This window comes from Chelonoidis abingdonii, chromosome 1 (assembly GCF_003597395.2).
Source record: "Chelonoidis abingdonii isolate Lonesome George chromosome 1, CheloAbing_2.0, whole genome shotgun sequence".
NCBI lineage: Eukaryota > Metazoa > Chordata > Testudines > Testudinidae > Chelonoidis > Chelonoidis abingdonii.
The window spans coordinates 27,043,109-27,062,250 of NC_133769.1; the positions used below are offsets into that span (position 1 = coordinate 27,043,109).

Genomic DNA, 19,142 nt, shown 5'->3' on the forward strand with positions numbered 1-19,142 from the left:
TACAAAAGCTTTACTATTTCTATACTGTACTATCCTACCCCATCTAGAGCTATGTAATGTAATTCAGCAGGTCTAATCCTTTCCCAGCATGATTTAGCTTTGGCAAGTGTTTATTAATATATTCGTTTTACCCTACCCTAATCAAGGAAACATGTTTTTTTTGGCTAACTTCTTTTAAAGAAATAAACCTCCTGCAAAATCCGGGGAGTGGCGGCAAATGCTTTGGAGCTGGGAAGACGCTAGGCCTGGTGACACCATCCAATCTCAGATCTCAGCCCACATTTCTGAGTCTTCGACTAAGAGTTCCACTGTCAGTGCAAACAACATATCCAAAACTGTACTCCAGTGCTACATTCCTGAAATTCCGCCACTGTTCACAGCAATACCATCTTCCCAGGCCCCTGCAACTCCCACTCTCTCTTGCCCTGCACATGCAGCCCATGTCTAGATCTTGTCAATTCTTCCCCACATTTCCAAAATCCAACCTTTTCTTTCTGTTCACATAGTGAAAACATTGATCCAGGCTTTCATCACCTCTCATCTTCATTACTGTAATCTTTGTACAGCACCTAGCATAATAGGCTTCTGGTTCATAACTAGGGCTCCTAGGTGTTACAATAATAACAATAATTCGTTATGGCTTCCCCAACATCTCCAATCATGTTCTTCTAGTTCACTCAAAACACAGCTACTAATACCACCTTCCCAGCTCATCATTCTGACAAAGGCAGCCTCCTCTTTTAACCCCTCTAGTTGCTTCCTATTTTCTATCCCCCATCAAATTAAAGTTTCTTGTCCTCACCTTCAAGGTTCTACATAACTCTACCACTCACAGCTCCGTTCTGTTTGTTTCATTCTCTTGATCAAATATTCAGCTACATCTTCCTGTAAAAAGCTGAACATAAAAACATTCCCAAACTCATCAAAAATATCTGCAGTTCTGTTTGATGCTTAAAGGGGCTTATCTCATGGAATTTACCCTTATTTATGAATCTGCATGATGCAGCTCTGATTTTGGAATATTTCTTTTGGATTGACCACAGACATACTTTTTGGCCATTCTTTCACTGTCTCTACTAACACGAAAATGGGATTGTTGGGAGTGTATACATAAAACTCTGAGTCAGTGTAAATGCAGAAGTTCCTTTGCTTTTCCACCATAAGTGATGAATACCCACTTCAGCACCAAGTATTTTAATGAAGGGTGTTCAGTGTAGTATGTCCTGTTTGTAGACATACTCTCACAATATAAGATTTATTATCAGATCATTCATCAAAAGGATTTATATGATAACCTATAGCAACAATTTGAGTTTTGAAGAAGTTAGTATTCTTCAAACACTCCTGTTTAGCTTTAAAAATGATCAAATGTTGTAGCTGACTAGCAGAAATCTGATGACCTACTTTTGCAAAATGGGAAAACAGATTCTCTAAAAAATACCATCCAGATCAATGGTAAATGAAACTTTAGCTTCAGGCATATTGCATTTTTTTACAGTTAATACATTCATAGTTATTCAACCTGTGTTTCTGACAAAAATAGAGGTTAGCATGTTTTAAAAGTTTCAGAGTATTTTAGAATATGCTTTATTTTAATTTTTTTTATGTTCCTTCTTGTTTAACAATTGGGACCTACATATGAAATCCTGATCACACATTAGGGGGTGCAAATGTAAAAAGGTAACTGACTTTAGCATATAAAAAGATCCTAACTCCAAATTTTCTCTGATCAATGCAATAGCCTCCTTCCATGATGAATTATACTGATATGAATAAAAATGTAGAACGCACATTTGGCATTAAATTTTAAAATGCAGTAGCTCTCACCTCCCTGTTCACACAACTGCTGTGCTAAGGCATCCTTGAATATAACTTGGCCTCTGTGAGTAGCTGTAGCCCTGGAAATATAAAAAGACAAAAATAAATAATGTGGCAAACTTATTTACATAAATGGATGGTCAAATCAAAGATGAGCTTCTGGTTTTTTTACTCTTCCCCAGTCCTCCTTTTGGAAGAATAACTTGTTTATTTTTATTTTGCTTTACTTAATTTTATTTACTTTATTTTGCTTTACCTGAACCAAAATGATTCATCTAGAAGTAAAAAGGCACAACAATATGCTATTCGCAAGCACAGAGCTCAGCAGAGGACATTAGATTTTAGGTCACCACCTGGATAAGACTAAGCATGTTTCAAAATTAACGTGCTTTGCCTGAGAAGGGCTGTTGTGGAAGGTAAGAGGAACATAGGAGAGATGTTCTCAAAGCAGCCCCTGTAAAATCCCTATCAGCTGATCCAGGGAGCAATAGTCATATTAGTTCTGGAGAAAGTGACATTTATTTGCAGTAATGTATCTGCCAGAACAAAAAGGAATAAATGTAAAATTCAGTCTTTTAGATGCAATGCATTCACAAGGCAAAGTCCACCTAGAGCTGCCATAGTATTGATGTCCATCAGTAAAAAAGTTCCTTCCTCAGGAGCTTTAATCTGCCTTTTGATCATGCAGGAAAGTCCCATTGACACTAACTGGAGTTACACATGCGTATCGAGCTTGTCATCTTGGTAAATATAATAGAAAATGTCCATATAAGTTGCAGATATTAGTGATTTTATATCAGTGTTGCAAATCTGGGGCTATATCATGCTCTCATTGACTTTAATGGAAAAACTCCAGCTAACACTGATAATGGGCTCAGAGGGCATGTCTATACTGCATCTGTGTTTGAACTTCCCTGCCTGGGTCCACAGACATGTGCTAGTGAGGCTCATGCTAGTGTGCTAAATGTAGCTGTGTACACAGTGGGGCTTGGGCTAGAACTCCGGCTCTCAGCTGCAAGGACTAGTTTGCAGAACTGGGGCTATAATGTATAATTTTATTTGTTTTGAAAAATAATGTCTAAAATGTCCTTTTCCCCCATAAAAGCAACACGTATTGTATTTAGGACAAATGCATTTCATTCTGTTCATCTTAGTCACAATGGCATGTTTATGAAGTGAACTGATCAATAGAATTTAAAAAACTAAATTTAATTAATAAGCTAAATTGTTTTCATCAAGCTTTGAAGAGAATTGGCCACAGTATTTGATCACTAAAAAGGCAAATTGGTTAGAAGTCATCAGTGTTTGATCATTAGAAAAACAGAGTAGCACCCTCAGTTTCTTTGTCTAGACCAGCTGAGGAAAGAAAATCCTTGGCTCCTTTAAAATGCATCTTTCCTTCTCCCCTTATGAGATGGAAGAAGGTAAGAGGGGAGCTATGTGGCTGATTCTGATTGGTTGGACAGAAGAGTGCAGCATAAGCCTATTTGCTTCCATGCAACAATTATAAAGCCTTCCCCCTCCCCAAGCGCGCCATTGTGTGCTGGAAAGAAAAGCCCCTCCCCAGCACTTCTTCCCTTTGAATTAGAGATGGGCTGAGTTTTCAGGTCTTGCTGTGGGCTCCCTGCTGGTTGCCTTTTGGGGGCTGGGAAGGAGTGTTCCCTTCACGACCAAACTGGTCAGGCTGGGTACATTTTTTCATCTTCCTCTCAGCAGCCCAGGGAGCCAATGGGTAGCTTAGGTTATAAAATTCATTTTGTCACAACTCGTCAGGTGCCCAATGCAGTTAATTGTTCAGTAGGAGGGTCCAATTCCCTGATAAGCCATAACTGGAAGCAGATTAGGAGAAGGCATCACCTAAAGAAGGTGGGGAATGGGCTTGGGCTCCTAATATCTGGTACAGTGAGGAGAAAGCCCCCTTTCTGTCCCCTTTAGCCCTTCATGAGGGGAGAACGCTGGGGTCTCAGCACTGGTACTAGGACCAGGCTAATAGGATGGGGGTGCTGAGAGCAGGCCTTCACCAGGCGGAACAGATTACAAAAGAAGGATGATCTGCACTGGATGAGAGTTATTGCTGGATAGTTCACAGATGTGTTAATAAAGCTGCAGCTTAATGAAACCACATCCCTGGTGTCTTGTCTGTCCTCCTGCAGTGTCTGGAACAATAAGTGTGAGCTGTACAACACATTTTTAAAATGCAAATACAATGAAAAAATAAGTCCCGAGAAATCTTCATATGGACACTCTTTTAGGATTTCAAACACTTTTTACAGTTGTGTGAAATATGGCATAACTTATAACATTTCTATATTAGCACATGCTGTCTGTGTTATTGTGACCCAGTGACCATGCAGTAGAAGAGAAAAGAAGGATAATAATAAGAAGAAATACATTATTTTGGCACATGAAGACAGCAAAGAATTCTGAAAACTTTACAGACTCCTTTAAAAACCTGAGCTAAAACACAGCGAGCTTTCAAAATTCTTAAAGCATCAACCTGTGTACAGAACACACACATTGTTTTTAAGTGCTCACAGTTCTAAGCTTATGGATATTTAGGGAGATTATTTATTATTTCTATTATATTTATATACTTACCCTCACAGTGAAAAATGGGTACAGAGGTTAGAATGCTACCAAGAAAAATATTCTCCAAAATGGAGAACGTATGCTCTGTAATCCATCCATAGGAGCAATAGGCCAGCCTTCTTGAAAGGACCAGATATACTGAATGCAGTCAATAGACTAAATACCAGAACATACCAAAGCCAGCTTTTACTAGAAATCCAAAATAAAGAGATGTTACATATATAGTTAGTTGTGTGCTGTAAATGTGACAAAATCAGGCTCCTTGTGCTCCTGTGCACACATAGGAAAATGCCACAAGAGAAGTGGGGCAGATATTTTCCCTCTTGATTCTGTTCCTCAATCAAACCAACACATGGAGAGGCCTCTTCACAGATCCTCTAGAATTGAAATTGCTATGCTGGAGGTTGGGTGAAACCTCTGTGAAGCTGGTGGGCACAACATCTGCCTTCATTTAGGATAAATTTAAAATGTAATTTAGCTCCTTTAAGGATCAGGTAACTGAAACAATAGGAGATGCCAGCCAAAACACAGGCACGTGGCAAGGTTGGAGTAGGAGTTCACCTCTACGGTTTGAGGGCTTTTTCCCTGACATTTGAATGCAAACGCAGGGGGCTGGGTACTGGAGTTAGTGATGGATGCATATGAATGCGAGACAGCGAGAAGATGCTGAAATATCACAGACACAGACAGAGAAAACAGCAAGGAAGCCCAAGAGACTACCAAGGGAACACTAATAAAAAATAAAAAGCTAAGAGACTTTTTGGGTAGCACATTGGCTAAAAAGAATCTCGAAACTGTGAGCAAAGAAACTGTCACCTATTGTCTGATTCTTACTATGTTCAGGGAAACAGGACTTTTATTTATATTCTTTGTAAATAAACAGGATTGCATCAAAGAAATGCTCAACTCCACCATTTATTTATTTCCTTAATGGAAACAATCCACAAGACCCTGAAAATTGGCTAAGTGTGCAGCTCAAAAGGGATAACAGAGCCACTGAGGGACATTCTGGGGTAGATTTTCAGAAAGCCTTTGACAAGGTCCCTCACCAATGGCTATTAAGCAAAGTAAACAGTCATGGGATAAGAGGGACAGTTCTCTCATGGATTGGTAACTAGTTAAAAGATAGGAAACAAAGGGAATGCAGAGAGGTAAATAGTGGTCTCCTCCAAGGGTCTGTATTGGGTACACTCCTATTCAATATATTCATAAATGATCTGAAAAAAGGGGTAAACAAGTGAGGAAGCAAAATTTGCAGATGATACAAAACTACTCAAGACAGTTAAGTCTCAGACAGACTGTGAAGAGCTACAAAAGGATCTCTGGGGCAACAAAATGGCAGATGAAATTTAATGTTGATTAATGGAAAGTAATGCACATTGGAAAACATAATCCCAACTATACATATAAAATAAGACAGTCAATATTAGCTGTTACCACTCAATAAAGAGATTTGGGAGTCATTGTGGATAATTCTCTGAAAACATCCACTCAATGTGCAGCAGCACTCAAAAAAGCTAACAGATTCTTACGAATCATTAGGAAAGAAATTGACAATAAGACAGAAAATATCATATTTCCTCCATATAAATCCATGGTACAGTCATATATTGAATACTGTGTGCAGTTCTGGTCACCCCATCTCAAAAAAATATATTAGCATTAGAAAAAGTACACTGAAGGGGAATAAAAGAGATTAAGGGTGTGGAACAGCTTCTATATGAGGAGAGATTAAAAAGACTGGGACTTTTCTGCTTTGAAAAGAGATGACTGAGTGGTGATCTGATAGATATCTAATAAATCATGACTGGTGTGGAGAAAGTGAATAAGGAAGTTTTATTTACCCTTTCACATCACACAAGAACTATGGGGCACCCAATGAATTTAATAGGTAGCACATTTAAAACAAACAAAAGGAAGTACTTCTTCACACAACACATAGATGCTGTGAAGGCCAAAACCATAATAGGGTTCAAAAAAGAATTACCATATATACTCGATCATAAGCCGGTTTGTATATAAGCCGACCCCACCCCAAGATGGATAAGTAAAAATGGAAAATTTTTATAACCCATTCATAAGCCGACCCTATCATTAGGGGTCAGCAAACTTTGGCTCCCGGGCCATCAGGATAAGCCGCTGGCAGGCTGAGATGGTTTGTTTACCTCAAGCGTCTGCAGGCATGGCAGTAAACCTAAGTAAACAAAGTATTCCAGTGCGTCACCTACTTACCATGACGGGCTGGGACAGCAACTGGTGGGGAAATATTTTTTTTGGGAAAAGCTGGGAATCAGGGAAGTAACCCCTGTGACCACCCCACATGACCCCACCCCTAGCCCGGGACGCCCACACTCTCCCCATCCCATCCCTTCCCATCTTATCTAGGGAGGGCCAGAGTAGGATGTCTCTGACCTGGCTGAAGCTGCTCGCAGGGGGGGCCACAGCCTGCTCCAGCCGCAGCATGTTCCAGCAGCCTGGGCTGGGCAGTGTGGCTGCAGCATGTTCCAGCGCCCGGGCCGCGCAGCCACAGGCTGCTCTGGGGGACGCGGCCAAGCGGCACAGTTGCAGCCTGCCAGCCCGAGAGCTGCAGCTGCTTTGGAGGCTGGGGGGAGAACAGCGTGGCCAGAAGCGGAGGGACTCTGGCTCTGTCTCTTCCCTTCTGGCTCTGCTGGCTCTGCTGCCTCTCCTTGATCCCTCTGTTGGGGGCAGGGGCTGTGTCCCACCTCTCCCTCTCTATACACTTTCATAAGATGACCCCCTTCTCTGGTGCTTTCCTTTTTTACTAAAAAAATTTGGCTTATGAACGAGTATATACAGTAGATAAATTTATGGAGGATAGGTACATCAGTGATTATTAGTCAAGATGGCCAGGAATACAAACCCATGCTCTGCGTGTCCACAAGCCTCTGACTGCCAGATGCTGGAATGACAGAAGATGGATCACTTGATAATTGCCCTGTTCTTGTTCATTCCCTGCAAAGCATCTGGGATTGGCCACTGCCAGAAGACACAACACTGGCGTAGATTGGTCTGACCCAGTGTGGCCATTCTTCTGTTCTTCTCTTCCCTATTTATGCATCCTAAGATCACATTTGCTCGTTTGGCTGCAATGTCACACTGGGAGCTCATGTTCAGCTGATTATCTACCACGAACTCTAGCTTTTTTTCAGAGTCAGGATAGAGTCCCCCATCCTGCAAGTATGGCGTATATTTTTTGTTCCTAGTTGTACATATTTACATTTGGTGATATTAAAATGCATATTGTTTCTTTGTGCCCAGTTCACCAAGTAAGCCACATTGCTCTGTATCAGAGATCTATCGTCTACATTTTTTGCCAGTGCCCCAATTTTGTGTCATCTGCAAACTTTATGACTGACAATTTTATGGTTTTTTCCACGTCATTGATAAAAATGTTAAATATTGTAGGGGCAAGAACCTATCCCAGTGGGACCTAACTGGAAACACACCCACTCAATGGTGATTTGCCATTCACAATTACATTTTGAGTCCCAGCTAGTCAGCTAGCTAGTTTTTAATTCATTTAATATGTGGCATGTTAATTTTATATTGTTCTAGTTTTGTGGTACCAAGTTAAACAGCTTACAGAAGTCTAAGTATATTACATCAACACTATTGCCTTTATCAACCAAACTTGTAATCTCATTAAAAAAAGATATCAAGTTAGTTTGACAGGATCTATTTTCAATAAACTCATGTCAATTGCATTAATTAATTACTCTCCGTAATGAGCCCTATATAAGTCACTGCATTATTTTGTCCAGGATTGATGTCAGGGTGACAGGCCTATATTACCACATGTAATGGACATAGTTAAATCGGTTAAAAACTGTGTGTGGACCAGGCTCTGTCGAGATTATAGCTCATTAGGAACTCGCTGAAGCATTTAGAGCCTTTCACCTGTTGATCACTAGTTTGAATGCTGCCCAATTCATTAGCAATTAAAAGTTGTTCCCATCTAATGGAAGTTTGGTAGCCCCCCTAAATAAGATTAGCTCGGTGCATCCCAGTTTCAGTTCCCAGGTCACAAATTCACTGCCTTGTTTTGCACTAGACTGTACGCTGCTTAGGGCAGAGACTCTCTTTTATTGTGTATTTGTATTGTGCCTACCACAATAGCCATACTAAAGGTGACAATAGAGATCCAGGCCTGAGACTCTTTTGAAGTCAGGGATTGGTTGCAACAGCAGCTCTGTGTCACTTGTTCTTGCCTCCCGTCCGCATTTTATCAAGAAGGTATAGGAGGGGCTTAACAGATTGTATGGCAATTTGACTGACCCTCAGCCAGCACAATTCCTATAAGACTATGGCAAGTGGCATAATTTAGAGCAGCCCTAAGTTAGGCCAGGAGTTATTTTGGTCCCTGACTGGACCAGGATCAAGGTCAAGTGGTTTAAATCACCAAGTGGAAAACCTTGATTCAAATAATTGATTTTAATCAACTTTTCTGTTTGTACTTTAGTTATTTTCTAAAGAAAGGAGCATTGGTTATGACCATTAAAACATGTTGATTTAAAACAAAAAATAGAGCTTTTACACTAGATATAGTACACCTTTTTGCTACCCAGGAGGGTAAAGTATACTATGTATATTTATTTGAGCAATTATGTAGCTTAATATTTTCAGCTTCTCATTAATTGTACATTTTTAGCTTGTTGGAAAATGGTGAATGTTATATTGCTTATTTACTAGATAAACTTTTTGCTCATGATTTGTGTCAAACTACATTAGGATGGTAACTGGAATTTAATTAAACACACAAAACAGCATATGAAATTTATTTTTATTAAACTGAACAGCCCTAAATGTTTTGGACACAGAAATTTCTCTTATCAAAACATGATTTACATTTAAAACTACATGATTTATTAAAGGAACAAGAGGGCTTAACTGTATTCAATGAATTAAACTGATTAGTTTGGGTCAACCAGGGAAAATTTTCAAATATGACTAAGTAAAAGTGTGTAGAGATTTACTTCCTATTCACCTAAGTGTCTTGAAAATGAGACAACAGTCTCCTAAGTTACTTAGGCTGATAAGTAATGGAATCATCACATACCAGCACTACACAATTTGAAGCAGAAAACAAAGATGAATCCCATATCTAACTGTGTATGTTTGTGAGAAAAACAGTGGGTTCCCAGATTTTTCATGTTTAAAAAAGAAACATTTCTGAGAGATGGTCTAAATGAAATTGGCTCATTGAGAGTTGCCAAGTTAAAACCTGTGCTGCTTGGTAGATAAGAGAGAGAAGGAACACTTAGAACTTCATAATCAGGGCTAGTGGTATTTCGTCGGAGAAGGGGAGGTAATGGATTCTGTGATATTTCTGGCCATTGTCAGGATAAAAAAGCCATGTGTGCAGAGCTGCTGCTCTTGTCGCTTTAGCAGAGGCTGAGGTAGGAAAGCAGCTCTGAAGAATAAGCAGCCGTGTTTTTTTCCACATCCACATTTATGCAGGGCTGAACCTGAAGGCACTGGGATAGCACAGTTTAAAGGTTTTAAACTATTACTTACTTAAATTGTTCTAATCAGTTTCTACTTGAAGATAAACTTCAGGCATTTTAAATATCAATTTGTGACTTTGGTCTTCCCCTCCTTCCCCCCCATGACTGTCTTTTTCATATGATTTATCAGGAAAAACCATCAGTGTTAACAACATTCAGCTGAAACGGCAGAAGGAAATTTGGCAAGCAAAATGTAATTACCCCATATGGGAATTTGGTTAGGAAACTGGGATTAACCCCCTATTCATAAAGCTTGTCTAAAAGATGAAAATGGATTTGGATAGGCATTAAAGCGGTCTATAAAAATTTGATAGCTGCAAACATCAAGGACCAAATTGTGACACCAAGAACCAACTCACGCATGGGAGCAGTCCCACTGAAATCAGTGGGCCAAATTACAAATAAGAGGTAAGATTGTGTGACAGTCTCCCTTGCATTTACTCAGACTTCTTTACACATAAGTAGAGTGGGTCCAAGTGAATGTAAGGGTGAATATGAATTACACCACTTTATGTATCACTTCTGAATTTGTCCGATTGGGGTGACTCACTTGAATAAAGTTACTATAATTTTAACCCAGGGATAGAGAGATTTATTTGGTGTGATTCACAAAAGTATAACCCAGAGTAAATGAGAGGAAGTTAAGAAGGGGGAAATTTAGGCTGAATATCAAGAAAAACTTGATGGGAAGCAGTAAAAGCCCCTTTATTTGAGACTTATAAAACAAAATTGGACAAAATTCTAAAAATGGACTGTAGGGACCAATCCTGCAATGCCAGATAGATAGACTGAATGACCTTACAGGTCTTTTTCAGCTCTAACCTCTATGTTTATAAAATATTCCTATGAAAGCGGCATAGAAGCTTTCTTTTACATCTCATCTGACAGGTGCTATCTTCAGCAGCTGTGTGCCCTAGTCTCATGCTTGGCCATTGGTTCAACAATATGGCAAAGGAAAGTGCACCACCTACTGCATCCTCAGGTACATTTTCTGAAGCAGTAATGTTTTCTCTCCTACCCAGTTTTTGTGCTGGAGCACATGACTGAGATAAGGGGGTGTCCCAAAGTTCACTAGTTATGCAGATAAATTTCTTTTTAATCATTACCTTTAGAAATAATTACACACAACACTCTTTTATCTAAATTACCACCAAGAAAGAAGAAAAATTAAGTAGATGATGATTGGGCGGAATTCAAAGTTAAAGAGTCATATTCATAGACCTCCCAACAGTCCCAGGTTTTTGTCCTGCTTTGACCTGCAAAGCCTGCTGTCCTGGTTGAATCAGCTCCTGTCCTGCAAGGCTGGCTAGGCTCAGCTCCCTGCTCCAGGATTTGTTTCCTGTTCCCACTTCTCCTTCCTCCCAGCCCTGCCTCCCTGAGAGCCTTTCCTGGCCCCTCCTTGAGCCGGGCACATGTTCAGAATATTGGAGCTGAGCCCAGCCAGTCTGGCAGGACAGAAGCCACAGGAGCCACCTCTGAGGGGTGAGTGCGGGGTGGACTTTCTCTGCAACACCCTGCCCCGGCCTGCAGGGCGGGATCCATCCTGCTTTAACCAATGGGAATGTTGGGAGGTATGTATTCATCACTAATAAATCATCTGATGTTACTTGAATCATCACAATGCTCATGCTTTCCTACATAGCTGGACTGGGGCCTTGATCTTGCAAAGTGCTGAAAATTGGACCTGTGTGAATAACTGATTTTTCTCTTTGGTGACTAAATTGAAATATATACAACAAGAACAAAAATAAGTTTGGATTTTTTGATTTTTCTAGCAAAACAAAGTTTTAAAAAAATTCTTGGGTCAAACAAAATGTTTTCTTTGCTCCAAAATGAAGTGTTTCGTTTTTTTTTTCAAGTTTTATAAGCTTTTAAAAATTAAATTGAGTGAAATTCTGAAATGCCTTTCTGAAATGAAAAGTCAAAATGTTTTGTTTTGAAAATGCTGAAATTAACCATTTTGACATTTCTTTCCAATTTTTAAAAATTTTATGTGATTCAAACAATTTGCCAAAAATTGACCCAAATTCAATAATTGTTTTGGTCAACCCAAATCTGCAATTTTCAGCAAAATACTTGTACAAAATGTTCATCCAGCTCTACTGAGAACCCTTAAGTTCTATTGGAATCAAGTCTTACATGCACATTGATCCATTAAGGGAGATATTTTCAAATCTCTAACAGAGTTGGGAAAGTAACAAAAATATTGCTGATAGTTAAATTAACTATAATATATGTTGTAACACAGCTACATGTTTCTCACATAATGCTCAGCTAAGCACAGCATGTCAGCAAACAAATAGTAATAAATCTTCCAAGGCCACTCTCAATCATATTGGGATATGATGCCCTCCAGCCTACTATCCTAACAATTTACCAAATATGTGTTCTGCTGATATCTGAACCATGGGCCTAATCCCAAACTCACTGAAGTCAATAGACTCCCACTGACTTCAATGGGCTTTCGATCAGGCCCCATATGCAAAGAAATTAATATTTTTATTTTCTATATAGTCAATAGAAAAAGATCACAATAGTCCAATGCCAGAGACTTGATCTGTCTAGAGCTCTGTTCCACTTTAAATCAAATTCTTACCACAAAAGGTTAAGTTAAAACAGCTGTTTTCTATTTAGAGATGGATCTAAAGGTGTTTACCGGTTGCAAAGAAGAAAAACACACTTTTTTTTTAAAGCCTTGACATCACTATGGAAAACAGATGCCAGTTCAATTGCTTTGATTTTTTTTTAACTACCTTTAAAGCTTGTTGTGGGTGAGTTGGTGTGTGGGTGAGACCGAGAGAGACTGCGTTAGAGACTTCTTTAGCCAAGACTAGGTTGACATTAACAAAATATGTACCAGTATGGTGGTCTCTATTGCAAATACCTCCACTGTGCTTGGGATGAAGGAGCTATTGGCAGAGTGATTGAGACAAAAAAAACACCCATTAACTGAGCACTTTACAAGATGACCGTAAGTCTACATACCTTACAAGGTATGACCTGTATGGGCAAGCTCAGACAGAGCCTTGTCTCATTCAGTGCACTCACACGCAAACATGCATTTTTAAAACAGACATCTTTAAAATACACTCTGAATGAGGCACTTTTAAAGTGTGGATTGGTCCATGCACATTTCTGTGCATTGGACTGATTTGTACATTTTAGAATGTGTACATGGTTCAGTGCACACTTACAAGATTTGTAGAGAATAGGGCAATGTTCCTGTGGGCCCCAATCTCGTTCCTTGCAAATCTTCAGTAAAGTTTTAAGGGTGTAGAATAAATTATCATACATAGATGTGTAACAAAAATGTATTTCTTCAGGATGTTAGGCTACCATTGTTAAAAATATATAAACGAACATTTATTGCACAGGTGCAAAGTATGATTTTTCATAACTGAGTTAAATCAAATCCAGTTTCACCACTATATTACAAAGTACTTCTCCTCCATGACAACTACTTCCTTGCCTAATTTCAACTTTCAATCCCTGCCATTTTGGAACCGGAGTTGTTTAAAAAGTTGATTTTTTTTTTTTAATGAGGAAAGTTGGTTGTTGAGGTTTTTTTGCGTAGCCTCAAATGGTAAAAGTATTCCTCAAATTGTCTACTCAAAGATCACCTCTGGAGAAAGACAACACCTATAAAAATGTCAGTCCAATAGGTAACGTTTTTAGAAAATTATGAGCAACTGAAAATATAGGCTTAGAAAGGAAATACCTCGGAAACTTTAAGTATGGGTGCAGCTACTGCTCCACCGGCAATACTAACAAAAGTTTGTTAGTGTACGAAATGCTGTCATTAAAGCATATAGTTAAGGTTGCCCAACCCTTTCCACTATAGCCCATAGTTTTCAGTTGTTTTTGACTCTGACTAACTTTAACCATTTTGGCTGACATTTTCCCTATTTTATGTCTGCCTCAGGTTTAATTGTTTGGAAAGTTTAAACAAAAATGGTACAGCTATTTCTAAGAGTAAGGTCAATTAAAATATATAGGTTTGATAATTCTAAATATCTTCTATCTTCTGCTTAGTGGCTCTAGTTTTTCTGTGGTTTGGTGTAGAAAGTTGCAGTGAGATCCCACACATGTTCAAGTGCTATCCTGAAGAGAGATGTATTTAAGTACATGTGTAAGTGCTTTTCTAAATCAAGACTTGAATGAGGCAAGAGTCCTAAAGTAAAAAACCCATGTGATTTGTAATTAAAGACTGCATCATAATGGATACAGAGAAGGAGACAGAATAAAGGTTGCACAGGCAACCTTAATTCTGATATTTCCTAATTTATGAGTGCTTGAATTTGCAATCTTAACTATGTTCTTTTAAGATATGGTGGTGGTGGTGTTGTTTTGAGGGTATGGGAGCAGAAAGGAGAGGTATGATAGAATAGTGAATATATAGTATAATAGAGGGAAGGAAGAAAGTGGAAATCAGACAATTAAAGTTGTACATAGGTGCTCATATTCCCTCTCCCCAATATCCCCAATAACATAAAGATGATTTTTCTCTACTATACAATCATATGTAAATAAACCGATTAGAAACTACTTTTCTGCTTTCTGTAAACAGATTGAGAGAGACAGTTTTTGACAAAGCTTGCCCCCAGTTACAGGAATTCTAATATTTTTGAGTATTTTGCTGTAAGTCTGACTAAAGGAAAGCAAATTCTAATGTTTCTATACTTTAAATAAAGCATTATTATAGTGGCATCTGCCAAGTGAGTCAATTTATATAAATAATAGAACAAGCATCTATTGTCTTTCTGCTGAAACAGTGCCAACAACTAGGTCTTACCTTTTCCAGTGGGGAAATCATGTTTGTAGGCTCTGTAGTCTATCCTATTACCCTTTGAGCTGTATCTGGAATACTGATTGTATATAGAGTTACATACAGTATAGAGTTTAGATTTCTAATTTAATGAGTATGAGTATTAAAAACCTATATTTATTATAATCTAATGATTCTATTACACTTCTTTAATATTTAAAAAAGCAAAAACAGATTTATGAAATTGTGAGTCTGGGTACATGATTGACAGTCTCCCAAAGCCTACATTTAATTAAGATCTAATTCAAATACTCAGATTATACTTTCATATCATTCAGGAAAAAATCTTTGGTATTTCTTGTCATAGCAATAAGCATATTACTACTTACTAAGCACTTACTTAATGCCTGACATCTTCAAAGCAATGTACAAGCATTAACTAAACAGATTTGTCATTATATAACTATTTTATTTGCTTGTACTGTAAATAAAACATTTTACTTAAAATGGTGTACCAATAATGTAGTCCGAAGTTTGCAAAACTGGTAAGATTTTAGGTGTCAGATCAGATTAATATATGAAAGAAAGTCTTATACAATTGTGTCTAATTAGGTTAATCAACACTTATCCTGACAACTGCTTTTTATGTAATATAAAAGAATCCACCACTTCATTAAATGTGACACTCTGCAGACATTCTGTAGTTGTTTGTAACATGGCTTTGCTATGTAGTTGAGATTATGCCAATACATTCTATCATAGTGCTGTCAGTCATAACTGAGAGAGAGTTTGGAGGATTCTCTACATTTAAGAACCTCTCCATAGTTCCACTCAGGTTACTTCAAACTCATGACACATTTTTTACATAACTGCTTACAAAAGTCAGCAAGCACACTCATCACATATGAGTAACGGATAATTTAAATGAAAAGGTTTTATGGGGTTTCAAATAACACATAAAATGCATGTTAATAAGAGTTGCCAACTGTCCAGGATTGTCCGAGAGTCTCCAAGATTTAAAGATTAATCTTTAATTAAAAAAACTATGTCATGTGATGAAACCTCCAGGAATATGTCTAACCAAAATTGGGAACCACAATGTTAATTAAAGCAAAATCTGAAACACTGTGCTAGATCCCACGGTTAAGCCAAATTGGTCTTAGTGAAATATTGAATGGTGGGGGCAAAGGCGATCAAAGCCATCTTTGCAGTCCACTGCTCCTGAGCCCTCTGTTCTCCAGTCAGCTTCCCAGCTCAGATTAGACCAGCCTTTTATAATATACTAGCTGCTCACAGCCCCTAAAGGACTGTTCCAGCAGCAGACTGTTTTGATTAGCTGGACCAGATGAATGCTTGAACCACACCTCTTGCACTAGCTCTACATCACCCATAGAGAAATCCTCCAGTAATCATGCTTTTTACATAAAACTCATTTGAACATTAGCTATACATTATGCAGCTGAAGTCTGCATAATACTAAAACCACAAGCATAAAAGGAAAAATAAAACCAACAGCTTCTGTTCAGCCTAAAATCAGAAAATTATACACTAAACATGAAACCCTACTCAGGCAGCCCATCAGCCCAAGGGCGGCTCCAGGCACCAGCACACCAAGCACGTGCCTGGGGTGGCAAGCCATGGGGGGTGCTCTGCCGGTCACCATGAGGGCGGCAGGCAGGCTGCCTTCGGCTGCATGCCTGCGGAGGGTCCGCTGGTCCCGCGGCTTAGGCGGACCTCCCGCAGGCTGCCGCTGAATCCGCGGGACTGGGGACCTCCTGCAGGCAAGCCGCCGAACGCAGCCAGCCTGCCGTGCTGGGGGCGGCGAAATACCTAGAGCCGCCCCTGCCTCAACCCACCACCATATACCAGCTCTCAGCTTTCGAAGACTTCACTGAACATTGCAATATTGATATTTGTAGTATGAGATTTCTTTGTTCTCTTCCCTTCTTTCTATATGGTTTAGCTACATTTAAAACTTACTGGGTTCTGTAAAATTTATACAATTCGATAAAAAGAAATTTAGGGAACAATCTGCTTCTGACAGTTGTTATTGATGAAATTTTACTCTCTGCTTCTCCAAGAAGAAATTACTGTTCCTATTTGCCTCCAGCATGTTGAAAACATGGTGGATTTCTTGACAACATGAAGGATTACTAATCATAGAAAGGTTAGCTATTTTTTGTCCATTTTTAGTATTTCAGACGGCCTTATATGCTGGAAGAAAAATAGAATAGAACTGATGAGGTGATATATTGTACAAGGAGAAAAATTGATTACATTAGCCAATGAAAGAATAACAAATTTGTTAAGTATTATATTGCTCCAAAGTATTAATATGCTATGGGACACTGTTCCTTCAGAAGTGAGATTTTGCACTGCAGAATTTGCAAAGTCCGGAATGTAAAACCTGTAACCATCATCTTGTACAAACTCTGTGGAGAAATGACTTTTCCATGACTGCTTTGACGCATATCCAATGCTCAAACAAGCAATTAAATCCCTAGACAATGCTGAAAGTGGCCATGACAACTCACATATCATGGCAGATGAGAGAGGATCTCCATGGCTGTTTTTGAAACATCATAAGGTTTTTTTTAATTCATGAGGAATACCTGTGTTTGGAAAATAATGCAAGATATTTAATGAAGACAAAACAATTTATAAAACTTTACAATTAGTCTTGAAGATTTGCACTCAGCCATTACTTTGAATTTCATCTATCTGGTAAGAGAATAGCTCCGAACTGTTTTTCAAACTTTGTTTGTGTGATAAAATGCTGATATGAATATTGCCTTGCCTCAGATACATTTCAATACCAATAATGAAGTTCTAAAAGTTTCAAAAAGAGTGCAGAACTTGCTCCTGAGCACAGCAACTCCAGTGGCAGGACATTGCATAACTCTGAGGACCAGGATTTTAAGGAAGCAGTGAGCCTGAAAACTTTTAAAATAAGAGCCTGTACTGTATAGGACTGTGGAGTAACACTTAGCAGATATACTAGTATTTAAGAGCCTGATCACAGTCCACTGAAGCCAGTGGGAGTCATTCCACTAGCTTCAGCGGACTTTTGTTCAGGGACTAAAAATGCTAATGTCATTATTTGTCTTCTTATATGATTTATTACCAACTTGTTTGAAGTATAATCCTAGTTTCAGGAACAAGTCACATAAAATAAATAAATAATAATAAACACATTTGTCTGGGGATATTTTTTCTATATTAGTGCACTGTTCATTTATATATAAATACACCCTTGGAGGTAACTTGTACCCTCATTTTAAAAGATGAAAAAACTGAGGGAAAGAGACATTGAAGTTTAAATTTTCAGAAGTGACCACTCATTTTAGGTGAGTCAAGTTTTAAGTGCTCAACTTGAGACACACACGACACCCCCACATCTCCGGACGTGACTTTCATTGTCACTGCGGACTCACAACTCCGAAAATAAGTCAATGAAAGCTGACGATTTTCAGCACCTCTGAAACTCAGGACCTAAATGTCCCAAATTACTGCACACTTTTAAAAACATTTACCTCACTGACAGCTGGCAAATAGTAAGAATATTGTAGAAATGATTTCCAGCCTAGCAGTAATTGTTTTGTTCATTCAAATGCCTATATTTGTCTAAATTTCACCCACAAGTGTTTGCACATGCAAAAAAGGAGGCTGGGTTTTGAAAATGCAGCCCTCTGTGCTCAACAACATTTCCATATAGGCAGGAATTTGGGTGTTAGAATGTGTTTACTTGATAATGGAAATGTTAGCAAGGATACCCAGGATTATTTTAGACTAAAAATGCCATGTCATCTCTAACTTCCATCTGGTCACCCATCAGAGAGAGGCAGAGAGGGCCACAATTTCATAAGTCATTTGGACAGCACCTTTCCCTATCAACACTAGGCTGTTCTGCCAATACTGAGTTTGACCCCAAGTTCTGCCATGAGACATGAGCCCATGACTATCTGACCCAGAAATGACAGCTACCAAATGAGCTACGTTGACAGTATCCTGTGTTTTAACTATTCACTGGGGCTATACAAAAAAAATCTCTCTCCAAAATATTCAGGTCTGTTTTTAAGCATATAATAGAATATTAATAAATAGATTCAACAAGCAGTCTATTCTTGAAAGAAATCACATTAGATTAAAGTAACAGGGAATACACTGATTATATGTACATATAGAATAGATGGTTGGTTTCAGCTCATTACCTCGAATTCATATTTTATTTGAGCATAGATTTGTTTTAAAATATTTTGGCAGAGTGATCACAATGCTGGGGAAAAAAATTGTAGAGAAACCTTTGGAAGTGCTATGAGATTCTGTATTACAGACCCAACATAGTTCTGTTTTCCAGGACAGCAGAAACTGGCAATGTTAGCAAATATGCAGTCAGTCCCCCACTCTTCATTTATTTCCTAATGACAGGAATGCACTGAGAATCT

At 38.6% G+C, this 19,142-nt stretch overlaps 1 protein-coding gene across 1 annotated transcript in view; it reads right to left on the reverse strand.

The window, feature by feature from the left end:
• The window catches only part of RELN (reelin), a 468,247-nt gene that overhangs the window by 283,239 nt on the left and 165,866 nt on the right, over positions 1-19,142 (reverse strand). Inside the window, exon 4 of the mRNA XM_032796143.2 lies at positions 1,828-1,898. Coding sequence (XP_032652034.1) covers positions 1,828-1,898 — 71 coding nt within the window. The remainder of the gene's footprint in view (positions 1-1,827; positions 1,899-19,142) is intronic.